Source organism: Branchiostoma floridae, chromosome 4, assembly GCF_000003815.2.
Source record: "Branchiostoma floridae strain S238N-H82 chromosome 4, Bfl_VNyyK, whole genome shotgun sequence".
Taxonomy (NCBI): Eukaryota; Metazoa; Chordata; class Leptocardii; order Amphioxiformes; family Branchiostomatidae; genus Branchiostoma; species Branchiostoma floridae.
In genome coordinates, this window is record NC_049982.1 from 32,172,278 (window position 1) to 32,186,564 (window position 14,287).

The 14,287-nt window shown below is 39.9% G+C and overlaps 1 protein-coding gene across 1 annotated transcript in view; it reads left to right on the plus strand.

Moving 5' to 3' along the window:
* LOC118413314 (dysferlin-like) overlaps positions 1 to 14,287 on the plus strand; it is a gene marked incomplete in the record, with an annotated part of 58,406 nt that overhangs the window by 14,453 nt on the left and 29,666 nt on the right. Inside the window, 19 exon segments of the mRNA XM_035816622.1 lie at positions 123 to 185; positions 435 to 485; positions 1,380 to 1,410; positions 2,002 to 2,117; positions 2,578 to 2,627; positions 3,051 to 3,133; positions 4,623 to 4,726; positions 5,097 to 5,165; positions 5,349 to 5,392; positions 5,670 to 5,749; positions 6,029 to 6,129; positions 7,359 to 7,478; positions 8,888 to 9,043; positions 9,609 to 9,755; positions 10,394 to 10,500; positions 11,151 to 11,349; positions 11,800 to 11,952; positions 12,935 to 13,233; positions 13,851 to 14,068. Coding sequence (XP_035672515.1) covers positions 123 to 185; positions 435 to 485; positions 1,380 to 1,410; positions 2,002 to 2,117; positions 2,578 to 2,627; positions 3,051 to 3,133; positions 4,623 to 4,726; positions 5,097 to 5,165; positions 5,349 to 5,392; positions 5,670 to 5,749; positions 6,029 to 6,129; positions 7,359 to 7,478; positions 8,888 to 9,043; positions 9,609 to 9,755; positions 10,394 to 10,500; positions 11,151 to 11,349; positions 11,800 to 11,952; positions 12,935 to 13,233; positions 13,851 to 14,068 — 2,191 coding nt within the window.

Genomic DNA, 14,287 nt, shown 5'->3' on the forward strand with positions numbered 1-14,287 from the left:
AATATGCAGAACAATATGTGTATGTTAATATTTTTGCTATAGAATGAAACCTCAGGATGGTTGATTGAAACTCAGTTGGGTTATTAAATCAATTTTTGTTGTTGTTCCATTTTTGTGTCCAGCTTTTCTTCTTTAACTTCCACGAGTCCCCTGCTGAACTCTTTGGAGATATGATAGAAATTCAGGTGAGCTGATCACGATATACATCAGGAAAAATGTATTTGAAGCAGGAAGTGTAGAGACTTCCCACCAGAAGTCTAGAGACTTCTCACCACCCACCATTCTTGAGTATTGACTTCCACCAATTTAAAGACCCTGCTTACAATGTTAGTACAGAACTTAGGCTGTAATCAAGTGTCATACCAGGAGTAACCTAATGTTTCCAAAAAGACGTTTGTAATACTGAAGAAGTCTTTGTATTGTACCAAATGTAGGTGTTCAACTCCCGCAAGCTTCGCTCAGATGCTTTCATCGGTTCCTTCAAGGTATGTACATTGTCATGATTAGTTATTAGGAAACTCATATTTTTAATTTCATATTCATAGATTCATTTTATTTCAAACACTGTTTTACATTGTAGCACAAACTTTTTGTACTTCAACTCTCATATTCCAAACAAGATACATCATTTCAGTGTTTGTTTATGTTATTCCGTTACTTTGTGGCAAGAATGCTTTCTCTATGTCTTGGTAGGAATAGATTGTGTTAACAAAAGAAAGGAAAATATTCTGATGTACTGAGCTACATTTGTGTGACAAGGCACTGAACCCAACATGAATGCAATTACCATATAACATCAACATCACCTTTCCACCAGGTACCATAATACCACCATGTATAAAAGCATTGATGTAACGCTAGTTCACCTTTATCTGCGGGGTTACCTTTATCCGTTGTATATAAAGTCGGAGAATTCAGGGATATCAAGTCAACAGACAGTTGTTTGAGCCTGGAATGCTATGAAAATATTGCAATTTGAAACATCCATCGACTAGATATCCGTAAATACCTCGCTTTTAAAAGCAACGGATATAGGTTACCATGCGGATAAAGGTGAACTTCCGTTACATGTAGAGGCCTTCTCAAGATTGAACACCTAGATATCTGAAGTGTATATACCTCAGGATTACTGATACTGCATTGTTGGATCTCTTTATGTCATTTTGAATTCATGCATTTTTTTTCATCATTTGAGAGTAATTTTGGGACTTAATCACATGTTTTACGTTCACTAGCTGTTTTATAATAATGGTTTGTTTTACCATCTTGTTTGGATTTATAACTTATTAATAAAATTTACCTAACCTTTGCTAAAATTGTTGTATGCAAGTGTGCATAACCCCAGTTGAGCTAACCTCTCTCCAACCTTCTCTCTGTAGCTGGATATAGGGGTAGTCCACAGACAACCTAGTAAGTAACATGGCCATTTTGGCAGTTGACATTTGAATATCTTTGATTATAACTGTTCTAATCTTGATTAAAGGCTTTTCAAAGCTAGATTCTATCCTAAAAATGCAAGTTTCTCTTTGGGTTACACTAATTTTTCAGGTTCCCGGATTTTTGCAGGAAAATCATGTAGCCCTTAGTAAATAAAAATGATAATAAGAAACAGGCGTCCTGTGATAGACCAAAATGCTAAATGCAGGAGTCAAAACACCTGGCAGTTCAAGCAACTTTCAATATTAAATGCATAATGGATACATATATAATGTTACGGAAAAAACTGCAGCAGACAAAACTTGGAAGACAATGATTTTCTTCTTTTGGTGCCAACATATGATTTTTTTTCTCATTTGAATCATATCCTGAGTGTTACATTTTGTATTTTTTGTACTTTCAAACCAGATAAAGGTGAATCTGCAAATTCGGGAACCAAGAAATTGAAATGGTCGCCTTTTGTTGAAATGGTGTGGCATTTTCTAACTGCAGATTGATGTATCAGATATACCTATACAGTATACCCATGATTCTGTATTTATTAATACTTGCTGTTGATGTTAGACCATGCCTTCCTTCGCCGCTGGGTTCTGTTGAGTGACCCCGACGACCCCACCGCTGGTGCCAAAGGGTACATCAAGATGTCCATGATTGTGCTGGGGCCTGGAGAGCAGCCTCCGGTAAGGAATAATTGATCAGTACTCTTAGACTAGAACATTCTCCAGGGCTTAATGTGGGAATCCAACCCATTATTTCTTTCCAACAATGTCTTTAGAGTGTCTAATAGGTTGCCGAGTATCTCTGGTTCCATATGTATTCAACATACACTTTTCTGTAAAGTAGAAGATTGAAACATAATCATTGCAGTTTAACTTTTAACTTTTCAACAGTTAAACGGTTGAGAAGACTGCAAAGTATTGAGTTCTCATAGTACAGTACTAGTAACCTTTATTTTGTCTAAAGCTTCTGCTTAAAATGATTCTTATTGACTTGTGTACTACTTGAGTATATGCAAATATCATGCCACTGACAGTCTTGCAATACTGTCAGTGAGCTGCACATGTATATTGTCATTTGTTGTAAGCTTTAAACGGGCATTCAAAAATAGTTTAAAATTTCTGTTCCCTTTCTTCCCCCCAGTCTGAGAAAGCAGAAGGCGAGGCAGAAGTTGATTCTGATGACATTGAATCGTAAGTACAGCAATGCCCTATCACAATTCTGTAATCCTAACCTTCCCCAAAACAATTCATGCATAAAACAACGAGGTAAAAAATAAAGATGAGATGTACTAGATACTGAAGTACTAGTATTGTTTTTTGCTTATCTGTTTGTAGGTGTGTGTTGTTGACGTACGTGAAATCTCCCATCTCTTATTGCCTTGTTTGTTACACTTAACAACGAAAATAGAGTTCTATTTTATCATTTGATAGCTGACACAAAGCTTGCACCTTTACAAGGGAGAAATTATAATGGACTAACTACTTAAACAGTGTTTCATGCTGATGGTAAACTTCCATTTGGACTGTACCAAGTGCAAAGAAAGTTTCAATGCATTACTGTCCACAAGGTCATGTCTGAGAGTGAGAGAAAATGTTGCGCTGTTCTCTTCACAGTAACCTCCTGCGCCCAGCTGGTGTGGAGCTCCGCCCCGCCACCTTTATCTTCAGGGTGTTCCGAGCAGAGGACATACCACAGAGTAAGGCCGGGTCAGCTTGTTGTGATAAGGCCACGCTGATTTGATCATATGGATGACACCAACACATGCATCAATTTTTGGCCGTTTCAAAAAAGAAGTTTTCAACCATGCTGTAAACTGTAACGCTGGTTCACCTTTATCCGTGGGTAACCTATATTCGTTGTTTGTAAAATAAAACGTATTTAGGGATATGAAGTTGACGGACGGTGGTTTCAAATCGGAACATTTTGAAAATATTGCAAATTTGAAACCACTGTCAGCAGACTTAATACTCCTAATTGTGCTGTTTTAAAGACAAAATGGATAAAGGTCACCCCACGGATAAAGGTGAACTAGCGTTACAAGGCAGCTGCAAAATAAGCAATTATATCCTGTGGATTTAAAAGAAATGTATTCAAAAATGGATACAGGTGTCATGAAAGAACAAGATTGAAGGTATACTATATTCTGTGTGTTTGGTCATTTGTTCAACCTTCCTGACCAGATAGATTTTGTAATGAAGGCAACTCTTTTGGGCCAAACATTTTTTTATTTGCACGCTCACATCAGTTTTGGGATCCCAGAGGATATCATCCATATAATCAAATAAACAAGGTCTAAAGTGAAAGAAGAGATTGAAAAAAAAATCTGATTTGTGTATGGAATGGTTTGTTGTACTTTGCAGAATTTGCCTAGCTCTTTTTGACAAACGTAGCCTGCAAGTCAGGTGAGCAGCAACGTACAGGATTTAAACCCACAATTTGCAAGTTTAGAGGCAGAGTTGTTCCCCCCTTGACCATGTATACTTCCATATGAAAGGACCTATCCAAAACTAGCTGGCTAAAAGCCAGTGAGAACAAACAGCTGTTCCAGCCATGTAGCATTGTGTGGAGACCAAATAATGTTACATTTAGAAGTGGGAGTGATTTGGGTCAATGTGCACATAGCAGACTTACTGCCTTCATTTTGAGTGCAGTCAACAATTATAAATTGCTTCATTATAAAACAAATATACTGCATCCTTGTGTAAATATTAGTAGATATTACTGATATGGAACATCAATTGAAGGATAAGGGGTTCTGAAAGAACATAGTTTGCTATGAAGAACCAAAAGAATACTGTAAATATATTTAAGTTCGCGGGGATTTAATTTCGCGGTAGCGGGAAAAAGGACTTTTTGCGGTGGTTTTAAGTTTGTGGTAGCACCATGTACTGTAGTCTCTAACTGCCATGGAAAATGTTTGCGGTGGTTTTAAGTTCGCGGAGAAACGGCCAACGCGAAAACCGCGAACATTAAACCACTGCGAAAGTTCCTGCATTTACAGTACTGTAATTCAGTTTCATCTTACTTAGTTTGTCAATAGACTCACTTCCAAGTTGACCAGCAGTGCAGCTTGTGCATTGGTTGGTTGGTTAATTGATTGATTGATTGATTGATTGATTAATGGGTAGATTGACTGAATGAGAGTTCCCTGTAAGACTGACAGGCTAATTGCTTTATCATTCCAGTGGACACATCAGCAATGCAAGGCATCAAGAAGGTGCTGGGTGTTGGTGAGGTGAAAAAAGAGTTGGTGGACCCTTACATGGAGGTTCACTTTGCAGGACGAAAGGTCAGTTGGGGTCACCTTCCTTAGTAGTTTCAGTAGCCCTGGGCCACATTAGTGCAATCATTACAGCAGGGGACTAGTGCTGTGTGGTAGTGTTGTGTATGTTCAACTTCCATACTCTTTCCCAAATGCTGAGTGCTAAGCAGAGAAAGCAGCATGGTCCATTTTTCAAGTCCTTGTTATGACTCTGCCAGGGATCAAACTCACGACCAACTGACACTCAACCCACTCATCCCTTGCACTTCCTTACCATCCACAATTATAGTTTTATGGAGTTTTGAGTATGCTCGTATGGAGTTGCACCATATTTTCTGTTTCTGAGTATGAGTATTCTGTATTTCTGAGTCTTATCCAGTTATTTTCACCTGTACAGGTTAACACCAAGACTTTGTATAATTCTGACCATCCCGAATGGAACCAGGAGTTACGACTAGGCATGCGCGTAAGTACAGAGTGACATGCTTAGATGTATTATATGCATCATATACAATTAATGTAGTTTGCCTATAAGTACATTAAGCATTCACAACATTTTCCAAAAGTGTAATTTAGGCAAAGTAGATCTATAGATACGAAAATAGGAAACTTATTTGTTGTTTACAAACATTAAACTTTTTTTTCACAGTTTCCTTCCATGTGTGAGGTCATCAAGCTGCGTATTAAAGACTGGTGAGTGATACTGGAAATTTAGTCATTTTTGTGTATTGTGCATACTTCTATATTATGCTAATTCCCAGCAGAGAGGTTACACCAAATGACAAATGTAAAATAGATCCTCAAATCAAGAAAAAAATCATTCAGAATTCATATATTTGATCTGTAGATTACTCAATTGGGGTATTTATGTCAATGCCAAACCAGTTTTCATACAATCTAAACCATGAAACACAGAAGACAGGTGATATGTTGACAAGATACAATATGTATTTCCGCTTATTCATTATAGGGACCGCGTCAGCGCTGACGACACAGTCGGTACAGGCCTCCTGAACCTGTCCATGGTGTCCTGGCCTGGTGAAGAGGACGGTGAGTCTGACTAACTCTGTCTATCCCACTTCTGACACCAGATTATGTCAGACCGGATGGTGAGTCTGACTAACTGTGGCTGTCTTTTCCGCTTCTGACACCAGAGTGAGATATGCATACTAAGCAAATGTTTAGGAGTCAGGGTGTTGGAACCCACTGTCTTTATTTCATAAAATAATCCATTTGTTACAGATGTGGTCTCAATATGCTGATACGACTACAATATGACTACTTTTGTAGTAGTCTTATGACCAGTGTGAGGTATTCCATTTATTGTAGGATTCCTGCCTTGCTTTGGTCCCTGCTTCCTCAACATGTATGGTTCTGTTCGTGAGTTTCGGACATTGCCAGATGAATTTGATGACCTGAACTTGGGAAAGGTGAGTGTTTACAAATTTGATGAATTGCTAATATCTGTTTCATACAATGTACAGCTGCTACTACATTTGCTGTACCAGGAATGTAATAATGTAGAATTTGATGTTTTGTACTGTTTTCTTGTCTTCACTTCTGAAATGACAAATGTATCTGCTGAATACCATTCCCACAAACAGACCTGTCCCTGGTGCTGAACACCATCCACACACAAACAGACCTGTTTCTAGTGTTGAACACCATCTGCACACAAACAGACCTGTCCTTGGTGCTGAACACCATCCACACAAGTAAACAGACCTGTCCCTGTTGCTGAACACCATCCACACACAGGCAAATACACATATCCCTGTTGCCAAACACCATCCACACACAAACAGACCTGTCCCTGGTGCTGAAAACTGTCCACACAGGACAATAACCAGTCCCTGGTACTAAACATCATTCACATACAGGTAAAGACACCTGTCTCTGGAGTTGAACACCATCCACACACAAACAGACCTGTCTTTGGTGCTGAACATCATCCACACATGGGTAAACAGACCTGGACCTGGTGCTGAAAACCATTCACACAGAGGTAAACACACCTGTCCCTGATGCTGGGAATCATCCACGCACACACACAAACAGACCTGTCCCTGGTGCTAACCACCATCCACACACAGGTAAACACACCTTGGTGCTGAGATTTATCTGCATGCAGGTGAACAGACCTGTCCCAGTTGCTGAAAACCATCCACACACACACACAACTAAAGAGACCTGTCCCTGGTGCTGAACACCATCCACACAAGTAAACAGACCTGTCCCTGGTGCTAGACACCATCTACACACAGGTTAACAGACCTGTCCCTCCTGCTGAACATCATTTACACCAGCAAATATATCTAGTACCCATGTGCTGACCTGCATCCACACATAGGTTAACACAGCTGTCCCTGGTAACGAACACTATCCACACACAGGTAAACACACCTGTCCCTGGTGCTAAACACCATCCACACATAGTTAAATACACCTGTCTCTGATGCTGAACACCATTCACACACACACACACACACATGCAAACAGACCTGTTCCTGGTGTTCAACACTGTCCACACACAGGTAAACACACCTGTCCGTGGTGCTGAACACAATCAACATATAGGTAAATAAGTGTCCCTGGTTCTGAACACTATCCCTACTATGGTACTGAACTCTATCCACAACTTAACTGATTGTGTTTTCAGGGTGAGGGCGTTGCCTACCGTGGTCGTGTCATGGTCGAACTACGGACAATTCTGGGAGAACTTCCTGACCCCAAGCAGTCTGTAGTGGACATCACTCCAGAGGAGCTGATGGTAGTGGAGGTATGATATGTTTTTTAGCTTGACTTTATTTGTGTGAGATGAATTGTGAGCAGGACAAAGCTTTAGGATTAGAAAGTTTGCATCGCCTCCAAAGAAATCAGGTTTGGTCAGGTCAACTAGCCTTATTGTCCAGGGCAAGTGAAAGTGCTGAACGGGCAAGTGCATGACATCGGGCAAGTAGGATTTTTTCCATTGAGTTAGATATTGATGTACTTGTCACATTTTACAACCATGACATTAAGCAATTGTCAACATAGAAAAATAGAGGCAATAGTAAGAATTTCATTGCTGGAAGTGAAAATGTACTGAAAGCAGTGTGAGATTCATAAAGTCAAAGTATATCAAACTTTGTTTCAAATCTTTTGGCAGAGCATCTGTTTAGATAGTGCTGTTTCATGACCCACACATGTACATGTATGTGCTCCACAAAGATAGAGTATAGACCTTAGTGACTGCTGGCTCAATACTTTTGCTTGTTGTTAGCAATTGAAAGTATTGAGCCAGCGGTCACTATGGAGGATGGTATTCAGGCTACAAACAAAGCTCACTTCTATTTCACTGGACTTAATCTTGTGTAGCAGGAAATTACCCCTTTAAAGCATATACAATGTACAATGTACACGTACACTGTATGTGCTAAGAGGTAGATGACACTAGTCATGTTCCATCCCATTATTCACCCAGGGTGTTTGTGCCAAGAGAAATGGCTTTCACAAGGTAACAGTTTCTCAAGCAGCTTTTGACTTTTGTCAGTCTCAGTATCTTATTACCAGGATGTCTAACCTTCATCATGGCTAAAGCTAGGATATAGGAGTTTTTTTTTTCTTCAACACAACTAGTTAATCTCACCTTAGCTGGCATTTTGATGCCTGTCAGACATCTTCCTCAGAGCTTCCAACTGGAGTTCTGCTTCTCGCTGCTACATGTAGCTAATGTAGGTGGCGCTTTTGCGGCGAGAACACAATCCCAAACGTGGCTGTGTTTGTACTCCCCCTCGCCCCGGTTCATCACTGAGGTGGACTTCCTTATCCTGACTGCTTCTTAAATCCAACGGATGTGTCTGTGGTCTTCTCTGTCTATTATCTTGGCCACCTCCCAGTCAATGACACAGTTATTCCTGGCAACATGGTCCGTGACCACAGATTTCTTGTCTCCTCTCTGTGCTTGTCTTTTCTGAGATCTAGTTTATTTGATAGTGTTCATTTGATTATTATCGGAATGGCTAAAGCTGTCGCAAAAAGTACATGAACAAGAAATTACTTTGCAGTAGTATGTGATGTGTTGCATAAACCAATTAGTAGTGTTTGTTTTTGTTCAGGAACATAACATTTCCCTATGGTTTAGGGTTTTTGTGATTTTCTGGTCCAGTACTGGAACCCACTTGTGATTGCTGCCACTCTTATTTCTAGGGCTTTCAGCGCTGCCGTAAGTACCGACTACTTGGAATCTTCATGGACGCCTCCATGATCTGTGAGATGGAAGCTCCGGTGGAGTTCGAAGTCAGCATCGGTAACTATGGCAACAAACTGGACACCAACATCCCACCTTCCTCGTCAACAACCCAGGTAACATCTGGTTCCATGTGATGATGAGTTGTAACCATGACTACACAGAAAGCTTTAGGTTAACAATAACTTTAATCTCAGAAAGTTAGATAAAAGGTCTGTTAGTATGGGTTAGCAATGCATGTTGTTAGTACTGCCTCCCACATATATATGTACATGTACCTGTTACTAGTGTCAGTGTATAGTGGAACAATTTGAAGAAGGACTTTTTTAAAGTGCAGAATGGTCCAAATGCTGGGAATGCAGAACAAGTACAAATGTAACTTTTTTACATGTGCAAAGATGATGATTATATGATGAAACCCTTCAATTTATAATACAAACACCTCTTTGTTCTTAGTTTAGAGTATATGACAGTATGAGACAGCATTATGAAAATTATAGAAACCTATTTCATAGACTTACCAATTCAGAAGTGCATGTACATGTAAATTCATTGTGTCTTGAATGATCACAAATTTTCATGTCTTTATGAAATCCTATTCTCCATGAACAGTGTATTACTCACATGTCTGTCTTTGTGTGTGTGTCGATGACCCCCCCTAAGCGTTGTCTATGTACCCAGCCCACAAATGCAGTGTTCGACGGCTGTAAGTACTACTTCTTACCGTGGGGCAGCACCAAGCCGGTCGTCGTCGTCACGTCGTTCTGGGAGAACATCAGCTGGAGACTAGAGGCCCTCAACATGTTACACAAGATCACAGAAGCACTGGTGGGTTGGATTTTTGTTCGAACCTTTTTGTCTTCATGAAAAGCTCAAATCAGTCTGCAAGCTGCTTTCCATTGAGGCAGGAGGTAAAATGTTACAACAATACAGATTACATCATTCTTTTCCTTCCATTACAAGATGATGGTAAGAGAAAAGGAGAAAATAATCAAAAGACTTCAACAATTCAATTCTTAATTGTGTTTTCTCTGATAGGGAAAACATATAATTGTTTTTGCTGGTTTGTTCTTCTGGCAGGAACCAATCAGAGCTTAGAACTGCCATGAACTAATCAGAGCTAAGAACTGCATCTGAATATTAGCTGTATTTTACATAGATATGAGAAATATGTTTCCGATAGCAAAACCTTTTCGGTAATTTTTCAAAAGTTTTTTTGCTCGCACACAATAATATAGGGCGAGCCTAATGATGTATCATAATTATGTTAATGACCTGGTCCAAAAACCAAGCAGATGGGGGGGGTTAACTTGACAAAAGGCTAAAGGGAAGCATTCTGCATTTTTGCAAAAATGTTGCCTTCTAGTACTCTAAGAAGTTTTTGTTAACAAATAGAACTGCCTCTTAAATGGTCCTGACCTACACTTACGAGTTACCATCTTCTTCCACTTGAACCATTTGTGTAGGAAGGCGACCTGATGAAGATAAACATGGGCTTGAAGACTAGGATGAATCGAGCAGAGCTGACCTCCTACTGTGTAGGGATGCTGGACAGGCTCATTGCAAGATGCAAGTAAGTAAAAAGAAAATTAAATCATTTCTTCTCTGTCCTAGAAGGAAGACCCATTTGATTCTGGAAATGGTGTCATGTTGTAATAACAGCATCATTTTCCTGCCTTAGTAGATACAACATGTACCTAGGCCATGCCAGTTAACTTCCTTGACTCTTCAACAACATAGATTGACATTTCTACAAGAAGAGGGGAACAAAACAGCCCAAATAGGAAATCTGACTGCATTGAACCCCCAAAAAACTGTTTGAACCAAATAACATGTACACGCTTTCCCCTCATATTGTTCATAAATTAAAGCAGTTGACCTGCATACAATACAGCCTGTTTTGTACAAGAACTATCATCAATTACCATTATACCGCTGGGTGTCACAATACTGCCACAAGACAAAAACTACATGAAGTTAAAGTGATTTAAAGAGACATACCAATGCAGCATCAGTAATCCTGAGGTATATACACCTCAGATATTTTAGTGTTCAAGACAATGAATCAAACAATGATTTGGCAGTATTATGGCACCTGGTGGAATTATGTGAATTGATATTAACAAATGAAATTAGTGTGTCTTTGTCATATTTCTGTTTGTAGAATAACAAAATTATCAAAAAGTGAAATTTCTTCTTTCTGGCAATTTTATTTGTAAATAGAAAGCAATTACCAGTACCGCAGGCAGAAAAGGGCCACCGTGACACAGAACTTGACAGGAACATGGGGAAAATGAGGAGGAAACAGTTGGACAACATAGTCGCCGAGGCCCAGGCACTGAGGGACAAGGCTTTAGAACCAGAGGAGGTGTTGGCAGCAGCCATGGAATACTGCCAGACACTCAAGGACATCAGTATTGAGGTAGTAATTCTGTCAAAGGCATTACTTACATGCTAGGTTGGTGCTATATAATGTACTAGCCAATGTGGCGCAAAACTTTTCATCATTCAGTAAATTTATTTTCATTCACAGCACCTAAAAGTGTGTTTTGTGACAAGTTGAAATTCAAACGTATGTGGAATCTTTGAGTAGCGACACAACAATAGAAATGCTGGCAATTGTTTCTGGTGTAAAAAATAAATGTTAAACTTTGAAAAAAAAAGTTGAAATTCAAATGTATGTGGAATCTTTGAGTAGTAACACAACTACAGGAATGCTGGCAATATTGTGGTGTAAAAATAAAAGCAAAACTTAGAAATATAAAAAATGTTCTAAAAGTTGAAATTTGACAAAATGTACCAGAGTTTTGCTGTGACCTGTTGCACAGTGGGTATTTCTGTATACATCTACAATGTACATTTCTATTTCCAGCCCCAAAACAGCATCCCTGATGTGATGATCTGGATGATTACCGGAGGGAGTCGGAGAGCATACTGCCGCATCCCAGCCCACCAAGTCCTGTTCTCCACCAACCCTGGCTGCACAGGAAAGTACTGTGGACAGCTGCAGACAATTACACTCAAGGTGACTGTCTCATTTTGTTAAACGCAAATCCATGCCTATATGCTTTTAAACACACAAATTTATTTTTGTATGATTTACATTTGACCACTTTGCCATCATGACGACTATTTCATGGTCCCATAGATTTATTTTCCATCTCCCCAAGGATGAAGAGTCCTATACCCGTACGGTGTATCGGTACAAAACAGTTTTTTCTTGTTGGCCCAGTCTTGAATAAACTGGACCTGAAAAAAATCAGTAGACTGGATTTTTGACTAATTAGAAAATGAAATATTATACCGGCAGACGTTCACGTGTTTAGGGGCTTACCTGTGACAGTCCTAGAAAGTAACAAGCGAAGTAGAGGAGAAATTTCTACAGTAACACTTGGTATAATCTAACAGATGCAGTTAATGTTGCTTACACGAAGATAGGATTTTACTTTTGCAGTGGAAGCCGGATACTCAACCAAACAGATTCCTTAACCTTGTAGCAAAATGGACCATTGTTTTGAGTATCGCCATTCACAACTTTTCTCAGACAATTAGATCCACTGGACCTGAACTGTTAACGCTGGGTTACCTTTATCCACCATTACCCTATATTTGTCACTTTGTTTAAAAGCAGGATATTTTGGGATATCCCTTTGACGGATGGTAGTTTCAAACTGCAATATTTTGAAGATACTGGAACTTGAACCCACCGTTCGTCGACTTGATATTCCTAAATATCCTGCCTTTTGCAGACAACGAATATAAGTTACCCAGCGAATAAAGGTCAACTAGCATTATACCTGAATTTTCTGTATCGGTGCCTACTCCTCATCCTGTCTATAGTCTTTATATAGCTACAGTGTCTCTTGAGTGGTCACTATCCTGATGCATTTGGTCTTCCTAGGCATACATTTTGTAAAAGGAAAAAATTCCACTAGCTACAATGTACTTCACTGTATTTCTGTCATGCCTGCATTGACTAATCTTGTTCCCGTGTCCATGTGCCACAGTACCCTGGTCACAAGCATGGCAAGACGGACATCCCCGCCCTCCTGAGGGTGAAACTATGGCTGGGGTTACAGACCGACCAGGAGCACTTTGACCCCGGGACGACCGAGGGGGAAGTGGCCGTGTTCGCGGAAACCTACGAGAACGAAACCAAGGGACTGCTGGGGGACTTCAGCGCCAGTAAGACCTTCCGTCCCCATTGGTCAGATGCAAGTGGAGACTTGAAGCTTAAGAAGGACAGTTTTGTCCCCCCTGACGGTTGGGAGTGGGATGGGGAGTGGTTCATCAACCCTGAACTCAGGTCAGCCTCCTATCTATCTATGATATCACGTCTCGGGTGCCATAATACCACCACATCATAGAAACATTGGTATATAGGCCTTCTCAAGATTGTCTTGAACACCCAAATATCTAAACTGTATAGACCTCAGGATTGCTGATGCTGCATTGATACAGGTCTTTGAATCACTTGAAATTCATGTAGTATTTCTCATGTGTCAGTATTATGGCATGTTGTGTGGAATTGTGAGAGTTCACATTACCTTCAAGTTCAAAACTGCTACAGAGGGTATAGTTGAAGTTGAAATACACAAAAGTTGTGATTGTCACTGTTAATCATTTCTCAATTGTTTTGTATCAGTTTTTTCTGCTGATTTGGTTTGCTCTAAATTATAGTACATGAATCTGTACATTTGTTCCTTGGAAATTTAAAATAACAGAAGTATTGTATTACTAGCACTCAAGGTAATTTCCTGATCTTTATTTAGTCACAAAATGTTGTATTCTTATGGGAAAAATTGACCTTCCAGTTGTAGCAGCTTTTCAATGATTTTCTCACCCCATGCAAAATGAAGCTAGAATGTGCATATTGATGTTCTTACATGTATATGACTTTGTGTCTTCTTGCTTTTGTCCTAGCTTGCTGTTTGACAGAGACTCCGGCCATAAGAACTTCTTGGAAGACATCTACGAGAACCAGAACCGTATCCCAGGGGGCCACTGGGTGGAAGCAACCACATCGTGGTCGGACATCCGCGGAGATACGTGTCCAGCCAGGGAAGAGACAGAACTCCCAGAGGGCTGGGAATGGGAGGATGATTGGCAGATGGACCTCAACAGGGCTGTGGATGAGGAAGGTGTGTGTTGTTCATGCTGTGATTATGTATGCCTCCTTTTGGATGTTAATGGTACTGCAGATGTGGGAGAAGATACTGTAAATGCATTTAAGTTTGCGGGGATGTACTTCCGCAGTAGCAGGAAAATGGAGAGTTTGCGGTGGTTTTAAGTTTGCGGTAGTGCCATAGACTGTAGTCACATACTATCATGGAAAATATTTGTTACATAAAACTACCGCG